The sequence below is a fragment of the Typopeltis vanoorti genome, chromosome 9, assembly GCF_054136105.1.
Source record: "Typopeltis vanoorti isolate ZY-2024b chromosome 9, IOZ_Tvanoo_1.0, whole genome shotgun sequence".
Lineage (NCBI taxonomy): Eukaryota > Metazoa > Arthropoda > Arachnida > Uropygi > Thelyphonidae > Typopeltis > Typopeltis vanoorti.
This window is the reverse complement of record NC_143557.1, coordinates 110,685,532-110,707,519: the sequence shown is the minus strand read 5'-3', so window position 1 is coordinate 110,707,519 and position 21,988 is coordinate 110,685,532. Positions and strand designations below refer to the sequence as shown.

Here is a 21,988-nt window from a genome sequence, read left to right as displayed (position 1 = left end):
AGGAACTAGAGATGCAATTGGAGTAATGAGGACCATATGTGAAAGGAATATAGAAATAAATAAAGAAGTTTATATATGTTTCGTCAACCTTGAAAAAGCATTTGACATGGTGAAATGGGAAAATCTGATGGAAATGTTACACAAAATAGGTTTAGATTAGAGAGACCGAAGGTTAATAGCTTAATTATATATGAACCACATGGCCATAATAAAGACAAAAGTAGGAAAAACTAAAACATGTGTGATTGGTAGAGGTGTAAGACAGGGAAGGTTCCATGTCATTGAAGCTCTTCAATATATTTGCAGAAGAAATGATAAAAGAGGAGAAATCACTATTGGAGGACGAACAATACAAAACGTTAGATTTGCAGATGATCAAGCAATGTTAGCTAATACTGAAGATGAACTACAGCACCTAATGCACAAATTTGAAAGTATATGCAAGAAATATGGTATGAAAATTAACACAAAGAAAAAAAAACAAAAGTGATGAGAGTCTCCAGGAAACCAGGAAGTATCAAGGTGATGATGAATGGAGAAAGTGTAGGGCAAGTGAGACAATACAAATACCTTGGTAGTATAATACAAGAAAATGGAAAATGTGACATGAAATAAAAGAAAGAATTAACAAAGGAAAATATGCATTTTATAGCAAGAAAAATTTATTTATTAATAAAATGAATAAAAATCTAAAGAAAAGACTTATTAAGTGTTATATTTGGAGTATGATCTTATATGGGTCAGAAACATGGACAATTAGGAAGAAAGAAGCTAAAATGTTGGCGGCATTTGAAATGTGGTTATGGAGAAAATAAAGTGAACTGAAAAAATCACCAATGAAGAAGTATCACAAGAGTAGAAGAAGAAAGGAATTTATTAAAGACCATATGAAGAAGAAGAAAGCATAACTGGATAGGACATGTATTAAGAGGAGACAGCCTACTGAAAAGAATGATAGAAGGGAAAATTGAAGGAAAGCGACCAAGAGGAAGGAGACGACTAATGATGCTTGATGATATAATGGGCACAAGAGGATATCAGGAAACGAAGGAGGAAGCAAGAGACAGAGAAAATTGGAGGAAGAGAATCTGCTAAGTTATACCATTGGACCTGTCAAAAGACAGAACACTAATGATGATGATGATGATGATGAGACCTAACACAGAAAGTCAGGGAAACTAAATTATAAAGGGAGGAATGGTGAGAATGTGAGTAAGCACGACAATGTTATATGACTGTGTTAATGACGAGAATGGGCTTTGTCATGGAAATGTTGATGAGGAGAGAACGATTTCGACTTTGTGTTCGTCCAGTTCAGATCCATTAAACGTGTGCAAAGATATCTACATGTAGCACTAGGGAAGAATAGAGATCAGCAAGCTGTCCAACTGTGTCATGCAGAAGGCAGACAAGAATATACAAAAAAAAACATGCAGGTAGATTATTGTCTGTACACAAATGCTAGGAGTATCAGAAACAAAAGGGGTAGAGTTTGTTGCCTTAGTCAATATGTTGGGACCTCAGATTGCAAGCATTAGTGAGACCTGGCTATCAGAATCAGACATACTAACTGGTATCAACTGTAAAGGGTAGTACACTCTTTTTAGAAAGGATAGAGAGGAGAGGAGGGGACATGTTGCTAATGAATCACTTCATTCTCACTTGGAAGTGACTAAGTTTATGAATGTTTCATTCAGAAAAGGTTACATGCTGAACTACAAAGCAGAAATTATGATCAACCGAGGAGTGTATACGGAGTTCAGTGGAATGGAATCGATTGATGGATGGGAAGAACGTTGACAGTGCATTGGAGGCATTTAAACAACTTAAATGATGCAATATCAGAGTGTGTCCTGAGAGTTCTAAGAATAAATAGGGTAGAGTCAAATAGATATGTTTATTAAGCAAGAGATTCGTAAGAAAAGAATAATGTGGAAGGAATACCGTGTACATAAGGATGATGTCTGTTATGAAAATTATAAGCAGCAGGCTAGAATAGTCAACTGTTGTACGGAAAGCAAAGTCTGAAAAGACACTGGCTCTGCGTACTAAAGATAGCCCACGAGAATTCTATCAACATGCTGTAAAAGAAAGAATGAATATGAAAGAGTAACTCTTCTAAATGCAGATGGTGTGAGGATTACAGATGAAGAAGAGGTTGTTCAACTAATGAGTGCCCATTTTGTTAAAAGCTATCAACCTGGTGTACGTGACATTGAACTCACTGCTACCTCTTCACTGGATGAAGAAATTCAGGAATATGAGGATAAGGTATTCGAGCTATTGAACAAACTGAATAAGAATTCAGCAATAGGGACTGATGGGATATTAGCATGTGTGCCAAAAGAGTGTTCAGCTGAACTGGCTATTCCTTTAACCAGGCTGTTTAATATGAGTCTCAGAACTGAGAATATTCTGCAGGAATGGAAAGAATGTATGGATTTTGGTGCAAAGACTGATGTATCCAACTATCAACAAATTAGTATCTCAGGAGTTGTGGTGAAGATTTTGAAAAAGATAGAACTTGCTTCAAGAAATTGGTTGACAGAGAATCTCTACTTTGCACTGAAGAGCACAGGTTTACTAAGGGAAGTACATGTTTTAGCAACTTGCTCACATTCTATAATAATGTCACCATTAAGCTAGACAAGAGGAATAGATACACCATGATACTTTTGGATTTTGCTAAGGCTTTTGACAGAATATAGCATGGTAGACCTTTGCATAAATTGGAAAATATGGGTTTGGATTATAGAATATTAGCATGAATATTTAGGTAGTTGGATCTCAGAGAAAGGAACTTCAGAGTTGGACATTAGAAATAGAATAGGTAAAGCTAAATTTATGGAAATGAAGAGAATTTTAATAAATAAGAATATTAAAATAAGTGAGAACTGGAATAGTTAAAGCAACAGTCTGGGGTATTGCAAGTTATGGAAGTGAGTCATGGACACTCAGAAAGAGACAGATGGAAAGAATTAATGCATTGGAAATATGGTGTTATAGAAGGATGGAAAAGATTAGCTATACAGAGAGAATATCAAATCAAGAAGTTTTAAGAAGAGTTGGGATGGAAAGAACACTGCTTAAAAACATTATGCAAAGAAAGACCAAATTTGCAGAACATCTTCAGAGAGGTTCCTCGGGACATCTGACAAGAACTATATTACCAGGGAAAGTTGAAGGGAAGAAAAGACGTGGAAGGCCAACCAAAGAGTGGTTTAATGACATCGTGGAATGGACTGGTTTAAGAATGACAGAGGCAACAGACTGAGAGAAACGGAGAAGAGCTGCTCATCTGCTGCAACTCTCTTTTTAGAGGATGCTACCGGATGACAACGAGAATGAATAAGAGAATGGCAGACTGATATCAAAAAGTGGTATATGGGGGGATGTGAGTCTGCAAGAGTCAAGATAACAAGCGGTGTATCACAAAAATCAGTGTTTGGTCCACTGTTATTCAATCTGTACATTAATGATATTGGGAAGGATTTGACAAGCGACACAGCTATTTGCTGATGAATCAAAGATAGGTAGGGTAATTAGGAATACTGCTGATATGCAATACTTGCAGAATGATTTGAATAGGCTGGAATTGTGGGCATGGGAAGATGGATGCCAGGTCAGCATCAGTAAATGTAAAGTCATTTACTTTGGCATGATTAGATATCCAATGTCATATTATATTGGTGGGATTATGCTTGAAGAAACTGATGAGGCTAGGGTTCTCGGGGTGTTAGTAGATAGGAAGTTGAAGTTCAGGGGCCATGTAGCAAAGATTGCAAATACAACTCAAAAAATAATTGCAACACTGAAACAAATGTTCACATGCAAAGATAAAGATGTCATTTTGCCTCTTTACAAGGCCTTGATAAAACCTCACTTGGACTATTGTGCAGGTCTGGTCTCCTGGTTTCAGTTGTGATTCTGATATATTAGAAAAAGTGCAAAGGAGAGTGTTAAAAATGATATTAGATTATGAAATACTAATATTATTAGTATTTCATAATCTTGATATCATAATTATGAAGAAGACAGATTGAGAGTTTGTAGACTGCAACTAGCAAACAGGAGAAAGGGGGGGGGTGACATGATTGAGACTTACAAACTTCTGAAAGGGTCATACAGGATGTCAGTTGATGGAATTTTTTAATTTATTGAGAGTGGGGTAAGGACAAGAGGACATCTATGGAAGCTGAGAATGAATGAATGGATCAAAAGATTTTTTCTCTCTAGGGTGGTGCATGATTGGAATGTATTGCTATTGGATGCGAGTGCAAGCAGTGTGAATGAATTCAAGAATAAGTATGATAGCTGGTGCATGTAGCATGTGGCCTCCCTCGATGAGTCCCGGAGGTCTCTCTTAATAATAATAATAATTAAATAGATGGCAAGCCAATATGATTAAAGAATCACAGTGAGTATCTTCTTAAAAGCAATTAGAAATTATATTCTTGTTAAATCCTTTATCCAAGTGTAAGCAAACAAAACTTGCACACGAAGATACTTCATGCATAAGCTTTGTTTGCTTACACTTGGATAAAGGATTAAACAAGAAGATATGGGATACTAAGTCAAATGACATGAAGTCGTTAGCCTCATGCAAATAGCCCAGTCGCGAAGATACTTCATACACAAATTTTGTTTGCTTATACTTGGATAAAGGTTCAAACAATATAATTTCTTGGGAAGTTTATCTTGAATCATGTAGTACTAGAATAGTGTACCCATAGGGCATTAATTCAAATAGTACTGATTATACATGATTCGATTAACATTATTTCTGAGGATAGGTATCAAGAATTTAATGAATTTTTGATGACTAATTCCCCATTTACAAGATATGGGTATTCTATCATTTCTGTTTAAGTTGGCTCAGTTAAACACAAGTCATAACTCTCATTGAACAAATGATGATTTATGAAATATCTTTTATGGAAATGTTTCATATGGTTATGCTTGACCATGTTAAACCTAACTATCCACAGTATGAAGATACTGCACAGAAGCTGCTTCTAATATGAGCAGTTGTTCAAAAAGTGTGAGGACAAAGGTATTCTCAACTAATATGAGAATGCCTTTGTCATTCTCAAATAATAATAACTCTACATGCCCATTTCTCATATTGAATAGGAATTAGTCATCAAAATTCTTATTGTGCAGAAATGTTTACAAAACTCTTTGTAAACATTTCTGAGAAGCATATCCTGGGAATGTCTTAAAACGGCTTAATATAAACGGTGCAGCCTGAAGGTTTTTATCAAAATGTTTATTCTGATGAAAGAATAAACATCTTGAATGAAGTGATAGCCAGTATACTGACTGTTATGAACTCCTTTTGGAATTTATTGTTCAAATTTACATATTTATTCTACAGTCAATGCAGTCCTGGCTAAAGTCTTATAACCAAGAAATGCACTATAAACAAACCTTCTACTAAGAAACAAATTCTTCCTTTGTTCTTTACATGTTTCTTATGGTGAGTTGGTTGTGTATGATTCTGACTGTAATAATTCTGGAAAAATATAATTCAATTAATGCATTTTTGAAAATTATGGAGACAACTACCGTGTTTGAATAAAAACTTTAGTTTAATATAACTAAAATCTACATTCGACGTTTCGACCTTTATGTCACGGTCATCTTCTGAAGCATAAAACTATACACAGGAAACAAGCTACACTACAATCAAACTGGTTTGTTAAAGATACTGACCAACCGCTGCAACAATTGTTGGCCAGAGGTTAGGCCAACAATTGTTGCAGTGGTTGGTCAGTATCTTTAACAAACCAGTTTGATTGTAGTGTAGCTTGTTTCCTGTGTATAGTTTTATGCTTCAGAAGATGACCATGACATAAAGGTCGAAACGTCGAATGTAGATTTTAGTTATATTAAACTAAAGTTTTTATTCAAACACGGTAGTTGTCTCCATAATTTTCAAAAATGTATTCGGATCACCGTGTAAGCTTAAAAGAAAGGATAATTCAATTAACATGAAATTTGATTGTTCTCTATGCATTTCCCCTTTTACATAATTTCTTTTATAAATTGTGAATGTGAGTGAATTTTCACTCATTTCTACAAGCAAATTAACATAATGGAAGGAATTTATCAATGAGGCATTACTATGCTGTCCAATTCCAAACAGATCTCCTAGAGTCTGCATATTTTACTGGAAATAGTATTACTTGCAACACATCAATGTTAATTCACGTATTACGTTGTACCTTTGTCAATAGCTTGGCTAAGACTATGTTGATCCACTAATCCTTCTGTCATTTATACATGTGTTACTGTTTATTAAAACACGTGTGTAGAAACTTAAGTGCTGTGAGGACATCATGTTGGAGGCTTAATGGATTGTATACAGCACTCAGAAAGGATTAAAAACAGAATTTAATTCTTCCTATATTTCGTCTCAGTCAATGAGACATCTTCAGGGATTACAAAAAAACTAATGTAACATAAAAACAAATAACAAATACTACTAAGCCCAACCACGTGGGTGACACTAAAGTCCTATCTAGGTGGGGTGCCCTCTAAGGGTGGGTGTAGGTGGCCTGGAATGTAAAGTGGCAACTCTGGTGAAAAGTGTTTCCCAAATCTTAGGAAGCTTAATGCAACCATATTTGTTAAGATTTGGTTGATTCCTGAGAGCTGCTGCTGATTCTAAGAATAGTCTTTCTCTTTTAAATTTGCTGTGGTGGAGCATGGTGGTTTTTTCCATGAGATCCTGTGGGTTGTATCCAAGACATGGTCAGCCAGGCCTGACTGACCATAGTCGTGTTTGCAGATGTATGACTTATGTTCCTTCAGGTGGATAGTAGCTGATCTGCCTGTCTGTCCAAAGTATGCCAGTTTACAGGAACAGGGTACTTTATTGACTCCAGGCACTGAGAGAGGAGGGAGCTGATCTTTTGTAGAGCTGATAAGGGTAGCAAGTTTGTGGTGGGGCTTAAATGCTGTGTGTAGGTTGTACTTTTTTAAAATATTGATTATTTTTTCAGATGTGCCACGAATGTAAGGTATGGTGACGGCATTTCTAAACTCTTTTTGAAGAGAAGACCGGGGAATGGGGGGAGAACCTGATTATTTTTTTAATGCTGTGATCACTGTAGCCATTGGAGAGGAAAGTGTTGTGCATGTGGTCAAGCTCAGTGTAAGGACGGCTCCACTAGAACAAAGATTGTGGGCTCTCTTGGTAAGAGTTTTAATAATGCCATATTGTTGAGCAGGGTGGTGGTGGAAGCGTTTGTGGATATATCTGCCTGTGTGCGTGGGTTTTCTATATACTGTGAAGGAAAGTGTACCGTTGGGAAGGCGTGTAACTAAGGTGTCTAGGAAGGGTAAACAATTGTTCTTTTCCATCGTGAACTGGATTCTTGAATGTAGGCTGTTGAGGTGACTGAGGAAGGTGTCCAATGTGTCTGGGCCATGAGGCCAAATAGAGAACACATCATCTACATATCTTAGCCAGATGGACGGTTTGAGAGGGGCTGAGTCTATGGCTCATTTTTCAAAATCTTCTATATAAAAATTGGCAAGAGGGGTGAGAGGGGGGGAAACCCATGGCGGTTCCTTCTATCTGCTTTGTCCCACTTTACATTCCAGGCCACCTACAACTGCCCTTAGAGGACGCTCCACCTAGATAGGACTTTAGTGTCACCCACATGGTTGGGCTTAGTATTGTTTGTTATTTGTTCTTATGTTACATTAGGTTTTTTTTGTAATCCCTGAAGACGTCTCATTGACTGAGACGAAATATAGGAAGAATTAAATTCTGTTTTTAATTCTTTCTGAGTGCTTATACAATCCATTAAGCCTCCAACATGATGTTCATTAAAACAGTTACTGTCTATTAAAAGCATAAATAATTGCTTTTAAAAACAATTTATCCACTGATAATATTTGAAAAAGAAAAATTATTTTCCTTACTGCTCCCATAAAAATTGGATATAGGTTTCAATGGATTTTTAAAGTGATAAGTAATAAATGTGCCTCTCTCGCAAGGTAAGTTGCAAGAGTGGCAAATGCAAAAAATAATACAAATTGGAAAAAAAATATATATATATATTAAATAATAAAATAATTTTTATAAATAATAAAAATTTAAAATAAATGCATGGGATAATGGGAAATGTGATATTCTTTTTGTCAAATACAAGCATATTCTGGGGATGTCTTAAAAAAAACAGCTTTTTAGTTTTTCTTTTGAAATTTACCAAATTCAAAGGATTTTAATCTTTTGAATTTGGTAAAAATTTCTCCATTTATGGAGAAATTTTGCATGTGAAGTATCTTCACAACTGGGCTACTTGTATACAGAGGTTAATGACTTCACATCAACTGCCTTAAAATCCCATAATGCAAAGCACCCCCTCCCTTTTTTTTTGGATGTGAATAATACTATGCATTATGGGCCACTACCCAGACTGGTTTTGACCTTTATTGAGGTCTCATCAGTAGGAGCTGAGAAGAGATAACAAGGTTGAAGTAATGCACCTTATTATTAAATTACTATGGATCAGAGATGGATGTTGAAAGCTTTTTTTTCAACATCTATCTCTGATCCAGAGTAATTTAATAATAATGTGATACACCTTTTCACTATTTGTATATGAGAAATATATGACCTGCATTACTTCAACCTTGGTATCCCCTCAGGCTCCCACTAATGAGACCTCAAATTAAGGTCAAAAATAGGTCTGGGTAGTGGCCTTTCCAATAATGCATAGTATTATACACATCCAAAATGGGATGTGTTTTGCATTATGAAATACCAAGGCAATTGATGTGATGTCATAAGCCTCAGTACATAAGTACTCCCAGTCATAAAAACACTTCACATGCAACACTTGGATAAAGAATTAAAGATGTTAGTAATATAATTTCTTGGCATCTTTGATTTAAATGGAGAAATATTGTTAAACTAATAAAAAATACTTGAAATCTACCATAAATGCAAAAGAACTATTATAATAACAAAATATACATACGTACATATAATAGCAATAGAAATTTTTATAAAATTTATGATGGTTTCTGAAGAATTTTTAAAACATTATGAATCTCTTACCAAAAAGACTAGTGATCCATCAAGTCCCAAGAGCTGAAAAATTACAACCAGAATTAAACTTTCAGAAAATATACCATATGTGAAAATAAGAATGAAATACAGAATCGAAACTCACTCTTTCCCAAGTTAGTTCTTCAGCAGCACGATCCCACTCAGCTGGATTCCAATTTATGTCATCTGAAAATTAATAAAATAAATAACTATCATAATAAACTAGAATTTCAAAATAGCTTTATATATTTCAAGCAGAGGTGACAAAATATTTAGCAAAATCTGTGGAAATTATAACTCATGTGTCTTAAATAGCTTCATTTTCTAATGATGATTTTTATTATTTTTTTAAAATCACTTCTATACATGAGAAGTAGAACCTGTGGTATATCAGTGCTGGTTCTTCTATCTCTCACTGACATTTTCCTTGATGAGGAAGTGGTAGTTAGGAACACTTCATGAGGAAGGCTGTTCCTGAGGACAGAGGTAGATGGAATAAAAGAGGAGAAACAGGTTTGGTGTGTTTGCAGTTGAACAAAAAAGAATTTAAAAAAAATATCATTCTTCTGCTTTCTATTAAGCAGAAGAATGATAGATGGCAATTCAGCAGAGTATCCATTGAATTACCTGCAGAAAAGAGCTGAAATTGTGAGACACTGGTAGCAGCGACTCACTGAGAGAGAGATTATCTATTTCTATTAGTCAAATTGCTCTCCTGCAGCATCAAGAATTTTTAGAGATGTTATTATTCAAGATTCCCAAAACCAGAATAACATTGCATAATCTATTTAATTTTTTAACAAAATAATTTTTAAAATTTGGGAAAACTGAATTGATTAAAAAAAAAAAAAAAAGAATTTATAAAAACCTATAATATATTAATCTATAAAATATGCTTTCCTCTCTTCCACTGTGTTCTGGAGGTTCGCCTGATGAGAAGCTGGGAATACACATTAAGCACTATAACTTCATCTTCCTTGGAATTTTTCTCTGGCAGCTATAATTTAGCAGAATTTTAACAAGTCCACTACAACCAATGAATCCAAACTGTAAATGAAAGAAATGCACCTTTAAGATGTTCAAGTTGGTACAATACAAAGCATATTATTTGCCCATGGGATGCAAAATATCATCTTGCAGTTCGAGTTTGCCATCTGCCTAGCATGCAATGAATGTTAGGTGTGCTTTCTAGAGAAACCAAATCTTGTGTTAGAAGGGAAAAGACACTCTGTTTGCTTTACAGTTATATTATTTGCCAATAATTAAAGAAATTCTATAACTGATCGCATTTTTTAATTTCTAAAGCATATGTAATTATATTTCAATCTGCATTAATCAGATATGACTTCTTCACATGAGACTGGAATGTCTGAGGAACAGAACGAGCATGAACTAAAATAGATTTGTTACAGTTAAGTAAATATCCAATAATTTAAAGTTGTGGTATTATGAATAGTCCTGACATGTACCCTCAAGGGGTGTACAGGATATGATAGTACTACATGAAAAATTTACATCATTACTAACTTCCTATCTACAATTTTCCTCCAAATCAGTCTATTACTTGTCAAGACTCCAATGCTGAGTTGGGGGGTGTTTTCATATTGGTTGTAAAACAAATTACAAGTCATCCTATACACTAATTACTCATATGTGAATTTATGAAGAGCTTCATTTGAGACAAAGAGGTGAGGAGCTATTTTGTTTTGTGAAAAATAATAAACCAATAATAAATAGTTTTATGCATATCATTAGCTTACTAACAGCAACATGGAGAGGCAAATGCATCAAATAATAAAATATGATCACAATTTGTTGGGCATGGGTATCAATTACATGCATGCTGATTGAACTCATAGCAAACAAATCAACACGTGTAATATTTTGTTGGAGACCACCAGAAGCAGTCCTATTTTTTTTTATAAAACATGGGATTCATTTTTAAGCACCAAGACAAAATTCCTTCCTGAGTGAATTAGAAGGGACATGTTACAGGGACAAGCAAGCTACTGCCAGATGTGTGATGTGCAAAACATAACTAGTGTGATCAGTACCGTCTTAACAGTATTGTAGGCCCCAGGCAAAGCAATGCACTGGGACACCTGCCTACTGACCTACAGGAATAAAAATATAAACGGCAAATAAAATTAAGCCTATAGATTTAATGGTACTTTTAACAAAATCAATGTTTAAACAATTTTTTTGCAGAGAATTCATTTATAATTGGCTTAAAGTCAATGGTCTTCAGGATGTCATTTTCCATGCACATGAGTGAAAGCCAGTTCAAACGCTGCTGCCCCATTGTGCTGCGAAGCTGATTCTTTGTATGTTTCAATCTTGAAAATGAACATTTCCCTATACTGTTGGTCACCATCATACACATGAACACTCTGAGTACAATTTCAATATTACAAAACACAGATTTCAAGTTCTGCAAAATTATTTTTCTATACATGCAGGGAGAGTCTTACAAAAAAATATATTTTTTAAAAAATTTTATTTATAGCATAGTATGAAAAGTATTTAATTATTGACGTATTATGTATCATCTCCAGTTCTCTTTCTTAGCTCAGTGTTGCAGTGAGAGGTCAAGTAATTCATATACTCTGCCAAGAGATATCTCATGAACAATATGGCAGCAGGGGTCCCTGGACAACTGCCCAGTGTGCCGATGGCTTAAGATAGCCCTGAATGTGATTTATATCATCTTAACATTTCATTAACAATATTAACATAACTGTAAGACTTAATATTACTAAGGAAGTTTACAAATTGACTTAATGATCAACCACACCGAATTTTCCCCAAATGAAGATAATTTTAAGTGTGCTTAAAATTGTCTGCATTTGGGACCAATAAAAATGTTTTTCTTTTATTCAACCTCACTTATCCATCATGAATTTACTGCTCACTTAATGGTAAAAGTTTATTGGTATGATGTGAAACAGTGGAAGATCACTTAAAAAAAATTCTGAGGCAGATCTTTATGAACATAATGGTTGTCTTCTTCTTTTTTTTTTTTTTAATATATGTGATCCACCCAAAAAAGGTTTTCAGAAACCTAGTACATTAGTAGCATGCATGAGCTAGGGATTCCCCCCCCCCCCCTTTTAAATTAATTTTATTTATTATTTTTAATATAGTCAGAAGCCCTGCTCTAGAAAACACAACTGAAACATTTCAAACCACTTCAATCCTCCAATAAGTTGAACAGTGGTCTCAGACTAGACAATGAACCTCATCTCCTACTAAAAACAATTGCAACTATCCATGCCCACAATAGGATATGAACATGCAGCATTTGGAGAGCAAATAGGCTGACCACTCGGCTGGCTGTCATATAACATGCACAATTTTGGTATGTCAGTGTCATTTTATAAAAGGTTATGAGGGTTTTAAAAAAATCATAATTAGGGCTAGTCAAAATACACATGAATCAGACAATTCATGGAAAGAATAAAAATTGTGCTGTATGGGTTTGACTGTGAAAGCATAATAGTTATTAATGTGCTGATTGGTTATTTATACTTGACAATTTCTAGAAAAGAAATATTATTCTTTATAACATATTTCCTGTTCACTTAAAAGTAAAGTAACACCCTGATTAACGATCAGCATGCTTTCCTATCATAAGACAAAGTGCTAAATGAAACAGTGTTAAACGGAGTCATTTTAACACATAGTAAATAGGGACAGGGAAACATGCAACCAAAAATAAACAAGTTTTACTTGAATTTTAAGTTATTTTTATATTAACTTGCAAAATATACATAATACATATACATACCTATGTAGAAATACATGTACAAAGTTTATTTTTGTGCTGTCATAGGTTCTGGCTCTTCTCAAATTCTTGATTTTTTAGTGATGAAGTCATCTAGTGTCATTTGTTGTTATCTTTTTCTCTCATTAAACAATTGCTGGTAGCAAGAGATCGCATTCACAATGCCTTGTCTTGCTTTTGTATTTCTTTCAAAATCTGGATCATTTGCTACAAATTGATCAATGGTTTCGGTTATCGTCACCAAACTTTTACTGAGGAAACATGTAGCAAGTTCTTTGCGTTCTTCGTTTTCAGAATCACTATTTTCAGATTCCGCATGAATCCCTTGTTCTGCCTCTTCTTGAAGCTCATTGGTAAGGCTCACCTGCAGCAACTCCTCAATATCCTGCTCATCTACATCTCCCAGTCCTGCTGTATTGACTAGGTTGACAATTTGATCAACAATGGGCTCTTCTTGTTGAAAATCCTTGGATATCTCCAGCCAATTTTCTTCCACACTCCTTTCATACATTTATAAGGCACTTCTTTCCAAGTGAGCTCGATGTTGCCTATGGTGTCCATGATGTTATATTTCTTCCAAAATTGCATAATTGATTCTTTATTTTCGCCGTCTGTTTTATCAATAAGTTGCTGAAATGTGCAAAGAAGATAAAATGCTTTAAAAATTGATATTACGCCTTGATCCATTGGCTGGATTAGCGACATAGTGTAGGATGGCAGGAAAACTACTTCAACTGGAATGCAAGATTTTAAGTCAGACAAGTGGGTAGGATGGCTTGGAGCATTATCAATAAGTAACAGCACTTTTGGTTCAATTTTTTTAAAGTTCACAGTAGTGTTTTACGGATGGACAAAAATGTGTGGTAAAACAATTTTGAAAAATGTCCATAGTTATCCACAAAGATCTCCTATTAGATTCCCAAATCACAGGTAAACTTGATTTCAAAATTACTTTCATGACTCTTGGTGTTTTGGAATGATACACAAGCAATAGTTTTAATTTGAAATCACCATTGGCGTTAGTGCCCAGAAGAAGGATTAAACAGTCTTTTGCAGCTCAGAATCCTGGTGCTCGCTTTTGTTCACACGATATAAATGTGATTTCTGGCATTCTCTTCAAGAAAAGTGTCCTGTTTCATCAACATTAAAAACTAGTTTGGGAGGATAATTTCCTCTTTCAATTATGGTTCTTAAAGCCTGGAAAGGCTGAAGAAGTTTCAGTATCAGCACTTGCCGCTTCTAAGGTGATTTGAATGTTGTAGAGGTTGCTTCTTTTTTTAAATCTATCGAACCAACCTCTGCTAGCTGTAAAGTTTTCGCTCATATCCTCTCTTTGTTTTTGAATATGATTAAAAATAATTCTCGCCTTTTCCATGATTATTGCCTGACTTAATGGCATATTGCGTTCAGTTTCATCATTAATCCAAATGGAAAGACGTTTCTCCATTTCCTCTAAAACATTGCTTCTGGATTGGGTTACCTTCGTTGCAGAAGACGTTGTGGTTGCTGAACACATAATTTTGTCCTTGTTTTTTAAAATAGCAGAAGTAGACAAATTTAAAGCAGCTTCAATGTCAACCTGATGTTCACCTTTTTCTAATCGCCTCGGCACCTGCATTTTAATGTCGAGCAAAATGCTTTTTCGTATCAATTTTGTTTCATCTTTACACCTGCTCATTTTGAATAATTTCAAAAATGATAGTAATGATTAATTTTTAATGAACATATGAATCAGCGCATAATAACATTTTATGCAGCACTACAAATCGTACTGATAGCATGGACACTGTTTCACTGCCAATGAACAACTACACGATATACAAGGAAAACAAATACATGGGACAAACACAGATTTTGGGTTTAGGGGAATTACAGCACTATGACGAATCGTCACCTTTCGCTGACTGGTTTGGCAATAACTGCATTATATACGAATCAAGGGAAATACAGAGATAAATAGAATCAGCGTAAATTTGGCATTTTTTCAGGTTTCAAGTAGAACTGCATTATATCAAATCATGGAATATTTACCACTTTTTCAGGGATTTTCAGAAAAAAACTGCATTACATCGAATCAGCATTAAACAGAGTCTTACTGCATTTGTTAATTTTTTTTTTTAAACTATAAATCATTCTAGAATTGTTTCATTACCTAAATTTTTATGTTGTGAAATATGTTTTCATTGTTCATTGATTTAATATTCCAAATGTTCTTCTGCCATTCACTGATACCAATAAATTTATTTTTTTTTTCTTGAAAGATAACACTATTTTTTTTTATTCATGTAAATAAATAAGAAAAAGCCAAACCAGTTAAAAAAAACTGAACAAAATATTTATATACAGAAAATATTGTACTTATGTATAGTACTGCACAGTGCTATGTACTTTATTATTTATAAGTGTAAATAACTGCTATAAATCACAAAATATACAAGTATATAAACAATAGATCAGATTTTTTTTTTTTTGTCTCTCACTGACAAAAGACTGTAAACATATAGTGCAGTACATTAAAGTACAGTGAAGAACAATTCACCTTTTTCTAATCGCCATTAGAATGAGCTTAATCACAGCTCATTCTAATGGTGTCCAATTTCTGATGTTTTTACTGCTATTTTAATACTCAAGGCATACGCTAAAGATTTTTTTTATCATTTTTATTTTTTTTTTTAATATTATTAATGCAAATATATTTGTTTGCATAGTATGGAAATCCTGCTCTAATGAATAAACAAGGACCTTTCTCAAGTCACTCCAAGTTTGCAAATAACTAGAGCTATGGTCTCACACCAGACAATGAAATTCATCTCACTTAAAGCCAATTACAAACATCCATGTCATGATTTGAACCTACAGTCTACTCAGACCACTCAGTCAATCATGCAAGCAATAATAATGAATTCACTTATGTAAATTATTTTGATTCAACAATGCTATTTTGACTATTGGACTTGGTCATTATTAAAATGAAAATCATCATCATCGTCAAATTCCTGACATTTACCTTCAAGGGGTGCACAGGATATGATAGTACTACATGAAAAATTTACATCATTACTAACTTCTTACCTACAATTTTCGGCCAAATCAATCTGTTACCTGTCAAAGCTACAACATTGTCAGATCTTATATTTATATATCTATCTACTAAGGCACTTTTTACTGTATCAATCCACCTATATCTTGGTCTTCCTCTGGGTCTTTTTCCTGCCAACCTGGCAGAAAACACTTGTTTGACTAATCTTTCCATGCGCATTCTGTTTAAGTGATCATACCACCTGAGACTAGCTCTGCTAACACATTCCTGGATGCTGACAATGTCAAGTTCTTTCCTAATATCCTCGTTTTTAATATGATGTTGCCATTGATGCATCTGTTAACACTCCTAATCTTTCTCAGGACTCTCATATATGCAGTCTCTAGTCTTTGGTCAAGTGTTTTACTTCTGACCCAGCTCTCAGATCCATAAGTTAAAATTGGTTTGAACACTGTCTTGTATACAGCTAATTCAGTGTTTTGACTAATTTCTCTCTTATTCCATATAAATTTATTCAGTTAACTTCCTACGATACCAGCTTTGTTGATTCTGTTGTCTATTTCCATATTTAATTTGCCATCTTCACTAAAAATCGTGCCTATGTAGCTGAAATGTTTTACTTGTTCTATAGGTTCTCCATTCACAATGCAGCTGATATTTTCAATGCTTCTGCCTATTTTCATCATCTCTGTCTTGTTATTGTTGACCTTACCATATCTATCACAAATGTTATTCAATTTAGTCAGGGAATCTTGCAGACTTGTAGCGAATTTATTTAGAAGTACAACATCATCTGCATAAAGCAAGGAGCTGACATTAATATCTCCAATTTTGATATCAGATTTAATACCACTTTCCATCATAATGTAATCATATAGATAATGAATAACAGAGGTGATGAGGTGATAATGTACATCCTTGTCTGATACCAGATTTAACATTGAACAATCTCCCTGTACTCTCTTAAATTCTAACTTCTGACTAACAATTCAAATGAAGTATTGCTTGATATAATGATCCACTAACACCATATAACTGTAGCATACTGAATAGCTTCTCTCTGTTGGCACCTTGTCATATGCTTTTTCTAGATCTACAAAACTTAAATATAGATCATTGTTATATTCCCATGACTTCTCAACTATTTGTAGTAAAGTGAATATCTGATCCTGACAGCCTCTATATGGGGTGCTTAAGGGTCAAAGCTGTACTAATTGAGAGGATACTTCCACATAGCCTTTAAAGGAATGCGGAGAACCGACCAGGGCTACTGACCTAATGTCCAATCCTCACCTTCTCGTGGTGCACCCTGTTGGGTATCTACTTGGATACTGAACGAACGAGGATGGGCTGGCAATTTGGAATTTAGCCGACCAAACTGTATTCTATTGGTTAAACCAAAATAAAAAATGATGATACGACATGACAAAATTTCATGCTGGCTGGGGCATCGCCCGGTTAAACAAGGCCCCCCCGTTGTTTTTGCCAGGGAACAGCAAAAACAATGGGGCGAACAGTGAAAAGTCAGCTACTGGAACAAATCTGAAAACAAACCCCAACTCAACATCACCAGAATTAAAGATCGGTACTATCAACATAAGAAGCCTGAATAGCAAAGAGATGGAGCTAGCTGAGGAATTAAAAGTACCAGATCAACATTATAGGGGTGACTGAAACAAAAAGACAAAAACTGGTGAGATCTTTCTAAGCAATAAATACAAAATGTTATATTCAGCCAATGACAATCAAGGAAAAGAAGTGGTAACCATAGTATTCAACACAAAATACTAGGCTAATCTTCTTTAATGGCAGTCAGTCTCAAGTAGAGTAATGTGGGCAAATATGAGAATGGTGAACTGGAGAATGAGACTTATTTGTGCCTATGGTCCCACAGAAGGTTCTACTAAGGTAGAAATGGAAGAATTTTTTGAGGGTTTAGAAAAAGCAACTGACACAATGAAAAAGGAAAAGTTGGTCCTTGTTGGGGATCTAAATAGCAGAGTAGGAAATGATTGTGAGATATACAAAAATATTTTGGGAAAATTTGGAGAAAAGAGCAAAGCTAATAATAATGGCAAATATCTGTTGGATTTCTGCTCAGGACATGGACTGGTTATTACTAACACCATGTTCCAACATAAAAATGTGCACAAATTCACATGGAGAGAAGAGGCAAGAAATAAGAAAAGTCTCATTGACTATGTTATTGTTGATAATGATGTTTTCCCAATGGTGCAGGACACCAGCGTGTACAAAGGATTTGAAATTGGAAGTGAGCACAATTTAGTCTTGAGCAGGATAAAATTGAATTTCATATTGAAAAGAATGACAAATCTGAAAACAAACCCCAACTCAACATCACCAGAATTAAAGATCGGTACTATCAACATAAGAAGCCTGAATAGCAAAGAGATGGAGCTAGCTGAGGAATTAAAAGTACCAGATCAACATTATAGGGGTGACTGAAACAAAAAGACAAAAACTGGTGAGATCTTTCTAAGCAATAAATACAAAATGTTATATTCAGCCAATGACAATCAAGGAAAAGAAGTGGTAACCATAGTATTCAACACAAAATACTAGGCTAATCTTCTTTAATGGCAGTCAGTCTCAAGTAGAGTAATGTGGGCAAATATGAGAATGGTGAACTGGAGAATGAGACTTATTTGTGCCTATGGTCCCACAGAAGGTTCTACTAAGGTAGAAATGGAAGAATTTTTTGAGGGTTTAGAAAAAGCAACTGACACAATGAAAAAGGAAAAGTTGGTCCTTGTTGGGGATCTAAATAGCAGAGTAGGAAATGATTGTGAGATATACAAAAATATTTTGGGAAAATTTGGAGAAAAGAGCAAAGCTAATAATAATGGCAAATATCTGTTGGATTTCTGCTCAGGACATGGACTGGTTATTACTAACACCATGTTCCAACATAAAAATGTGCACAAATTCACATGGAGAGAAGAGGCAAGAAATAAGAAAAGTCTCATTGACTATGTTATTGTTGATAATGATGTTTTCCCAATGGTGCAGGACACCAGCGTGTACAAAGGATTTGAAATTGGAAGTGAGCACAATTTAGTCTTGAGCAGGATAAAATTGAATTTCATATTGAAAAGAATGACAAATCTGAAAACAAACCCCAACTCAACATCACCAGAGTTAAAGATCGGTACTATCAACGTAAGAAGCCTGAATGGCAAAGAAATGGAGCTAGCTGAGGAATTAGATAAGTACCAGATCGACATAATAGGGGTGACTGAAACAAAAAAGACCAAAACTGGTGAGATCTTTCTGAGCAATAAATACAAAATGTTATATTCAGGCAATAACAATCAAGGAAAAGAAGGAGTAGCCATAGTATTCAACACAAAATACGAGGCTAATCTTCTTGAATGGCAGTCAGTCTCAAGTAGAGTAATGTGGGCAAATATGAGAATGGGGAACTGGACAATGAGACTTATTTGTGCCTATGGTCCCACAGAAGGTTCTACTAAGGTAGAAGTGGAGGAATTTTTTGAGGCTTTAGAAAAAGCAACTGACACAATGAAAAAGGAAAAGTTGGTCCTTGTTGGGGATCTAAATAGTAGAGTAGGAAATGATTGTGAGACATACAAAAATATTTTGGGAAAATTTGGAGAAAAGAGCAAAGCTAATAATAATGGCAAATATCTGTTGGATTTCTGCTCAGGACATGCACTGGTTATTACTAACACCATGTTCCAACATAAAAATGTGCACAAATTCACATGGAGAGAAGAGGCTAGGAATAAGAAAAGTCTCATCGACTATGTTATTGTTGATAGTGATGTTTTCTCCCTGGTGCAGGACACCAGAGTGTACAGAGGATTTGAAACTGGAAGTGATCACTATTTAGTCTTGAGCAGGATAAAATTGAATTTCATATTGAAAAGAATAACATGTAAGAAAGTTTTAAAGCGAATAAAAGTTGAGCAGCTCTCAGATGTAAACTGTAGACTAAAATACAGAAATATTATTGAAAAGAAAATGAAAGAGTTTGAGAACAGGAATCAAACCTTGGAGATTCAGTGGCAAACTCTGAAGGAAACATTGATTGATTCTGCCAAAGAGGCATGTGGTGAGGTTGTGTGCAAAGATAAAAAAATCAGAACTCCCTGGTGAACACAGGAAGTTAAAGAGGCAGTGAAGGAAAAGAAGAAAGCATATCAAAAGTTCCTGGCAAATAAGTCAGCTTTTACTCTTACAGAATACCGAGACAAATGTAAGAAAGCTAAACAGTGTGTAAAACTAGCTAAACAAAAGTCATGGGAGGACTTTGGCAAGAATATAGAAAATAAATATCAAGAAGGTGGCAAAATATTCTGGAGGTTGTTGAAGAAGCTTAGGAATGGAGGAAAGAGTGCTATAAAAGGAATTAGAGATGATAAAGGTGAAATGAAAACAGGAGAAAAAGATATCCTTGAAGTATGGAGTAATTACTTTGAAAAACTGCTAAATGAAACAAGCAGCGATGACAGCACAGTGATAAAAAACACTGACCAGGCATGCAGTCAGGAATACATATCCATACTTGAAGTAGAAAAAGCCATCAAAGGCTTGAAATGTGGAAAGGCAGCAGGAGTAGATGATATTCGACCAGAAATGCTGAAGTATGGTGGTATAAGAGTCTTACAGTGGCTGCACTGCATAGTTCAGAAAGCCTGGACAGAGGGACGAATTCCCGATGATTGGAGTAGAGCTCTCATAGTACCCATATATAAAAAGGGAAATAAAACTGAATGTGAGAATTACAGAGGTATTTCCCTACTGAGTGTTCCTGGCAAGATCTATGCAAGTATACTTGAGAAACGGTTGAGAAGAATTGTGGAAGAAAAGCTTGGTGAAGAACAAGCTGGATTCAGGCCAAATAGAGGCTGTCAGGATCAGATCTTCACTTTACGACAAATAGTCGAGAAAGCAAGGGAATATAACAAAGATCTGTATTTAAGTTTTGTCGATTTGGAAAAGGCATATGACAAGGTGCCAAGAGAGAAGCTATTCAATACGCTGCAGTTATATGGTGTCAGTGGGGCATTATATCAAGCAATACTTAGTCTTTATTTGAGTTGTGAGTCAGCAGTTAGAATTGAAGGAAGTACAGGAAGATGGTTTAATGTTAAATCTGGTGTGAGACAAGGATGTACATTATCCCCTCTGTTATTCATTATCTATATGGATCACATTATGAAGGAATGTGGTATTAAACCTGATATCAAAATTGGAGATGTTAATGTCAGCTCTTTGCTTTATGCGGATGATGTTATACTTCTAAATAAATCCGCTACAAGTCTGCAAGATTCTCTGACTAAATTGAATAGCTGTTGTAATAGATATGGTATGAAGGTCAGCAATAAAAAGACAAAGACAATGAAAATAGGCAGAATCGTTGAAAATGTCAACTGTGTTGTGAATGGAGAACCTGTGGAACAAGAAAAACATTTCAGCTACTTAGGCACAATTTTTACTGAAGATGGTAAACTAAATATAGAAATAGACAACAGAATCAGCAAAGCTGGTATCGTGGGAAGTCAATTGAATAAATTCATATGGAATAAGAAAGAAATTAGTCGGAACACTAAATTAGCTGTATACAAGACTGTGTTCAAACCAATTTTAACTTATGGATCTGAGAGCTGGGTCAGAAGTAAAACAATTGATCAAAGACTAGAGACTGCAGATATGAGAGTCCTGAGAAAGATTAGAGGTGTGAACAGATGGCATCAATGGCAATATCATATTAAAAATGAGGATATTAGGAAAGAACTTGACATTGTCAGCATCCAGGAATGCGTTAGCAGAGCTAATCTCAGATGGTATGGTCACTTAAATAGAATGGGAGAGGAAAGATTAGCAAAACAAGTGTTCTCTGCCAGGTTGGCAGGAAAACGACCCAGAGGAAGACCAAGATATAGGTGGATTGATACGGTACAAAGTGCCTTAGACGATAGAAATATAAGATCTGATAATGTTGGAGTCTTGACAAGTAACAGACTGATTTGGAGGAAAATTGTAGATAGGAAGTTAGTAATGATGTAATTTTTTCATGTAGTACTGTCATATCCTGTACACCCCTTGAGGA

The 21,988-nt window shown here is 35.0% G+C and overlaps 1 protein-coding gene across 3 annotated transcripts in view; it reads right to left on the bottom strand.

Annotated features, from left to right (window-relative positions):
* The window catches only part of LOC150103422 (E3 ubiquitin-protein ligase MARCHF6), a 271,806-nt gene that overhangs the window by 175,199 nt on the left and 74,619 nt on the right, over positions 1-21,988 (bottom strand). For all 3 annotated transcript variants that reach the window (XM_090397403.1, XM_090397402.1, XM_090397400.1), the window contains exons 8-9: positions 9,192-9,253; positions 9,077-9,109 (exon numbers count right to left, since the gene is read on the bottom strand). In XM_090397403.1, coding sequence (XP_090253529.1) covers positions 9,077-9,109; positions 9,192-9,253 — 95 coding nt within the window. The remainder of the gene's footprint in view (positions 1-9,076; positions 9,110-9,191; positions 9,254-21,988) is intronic.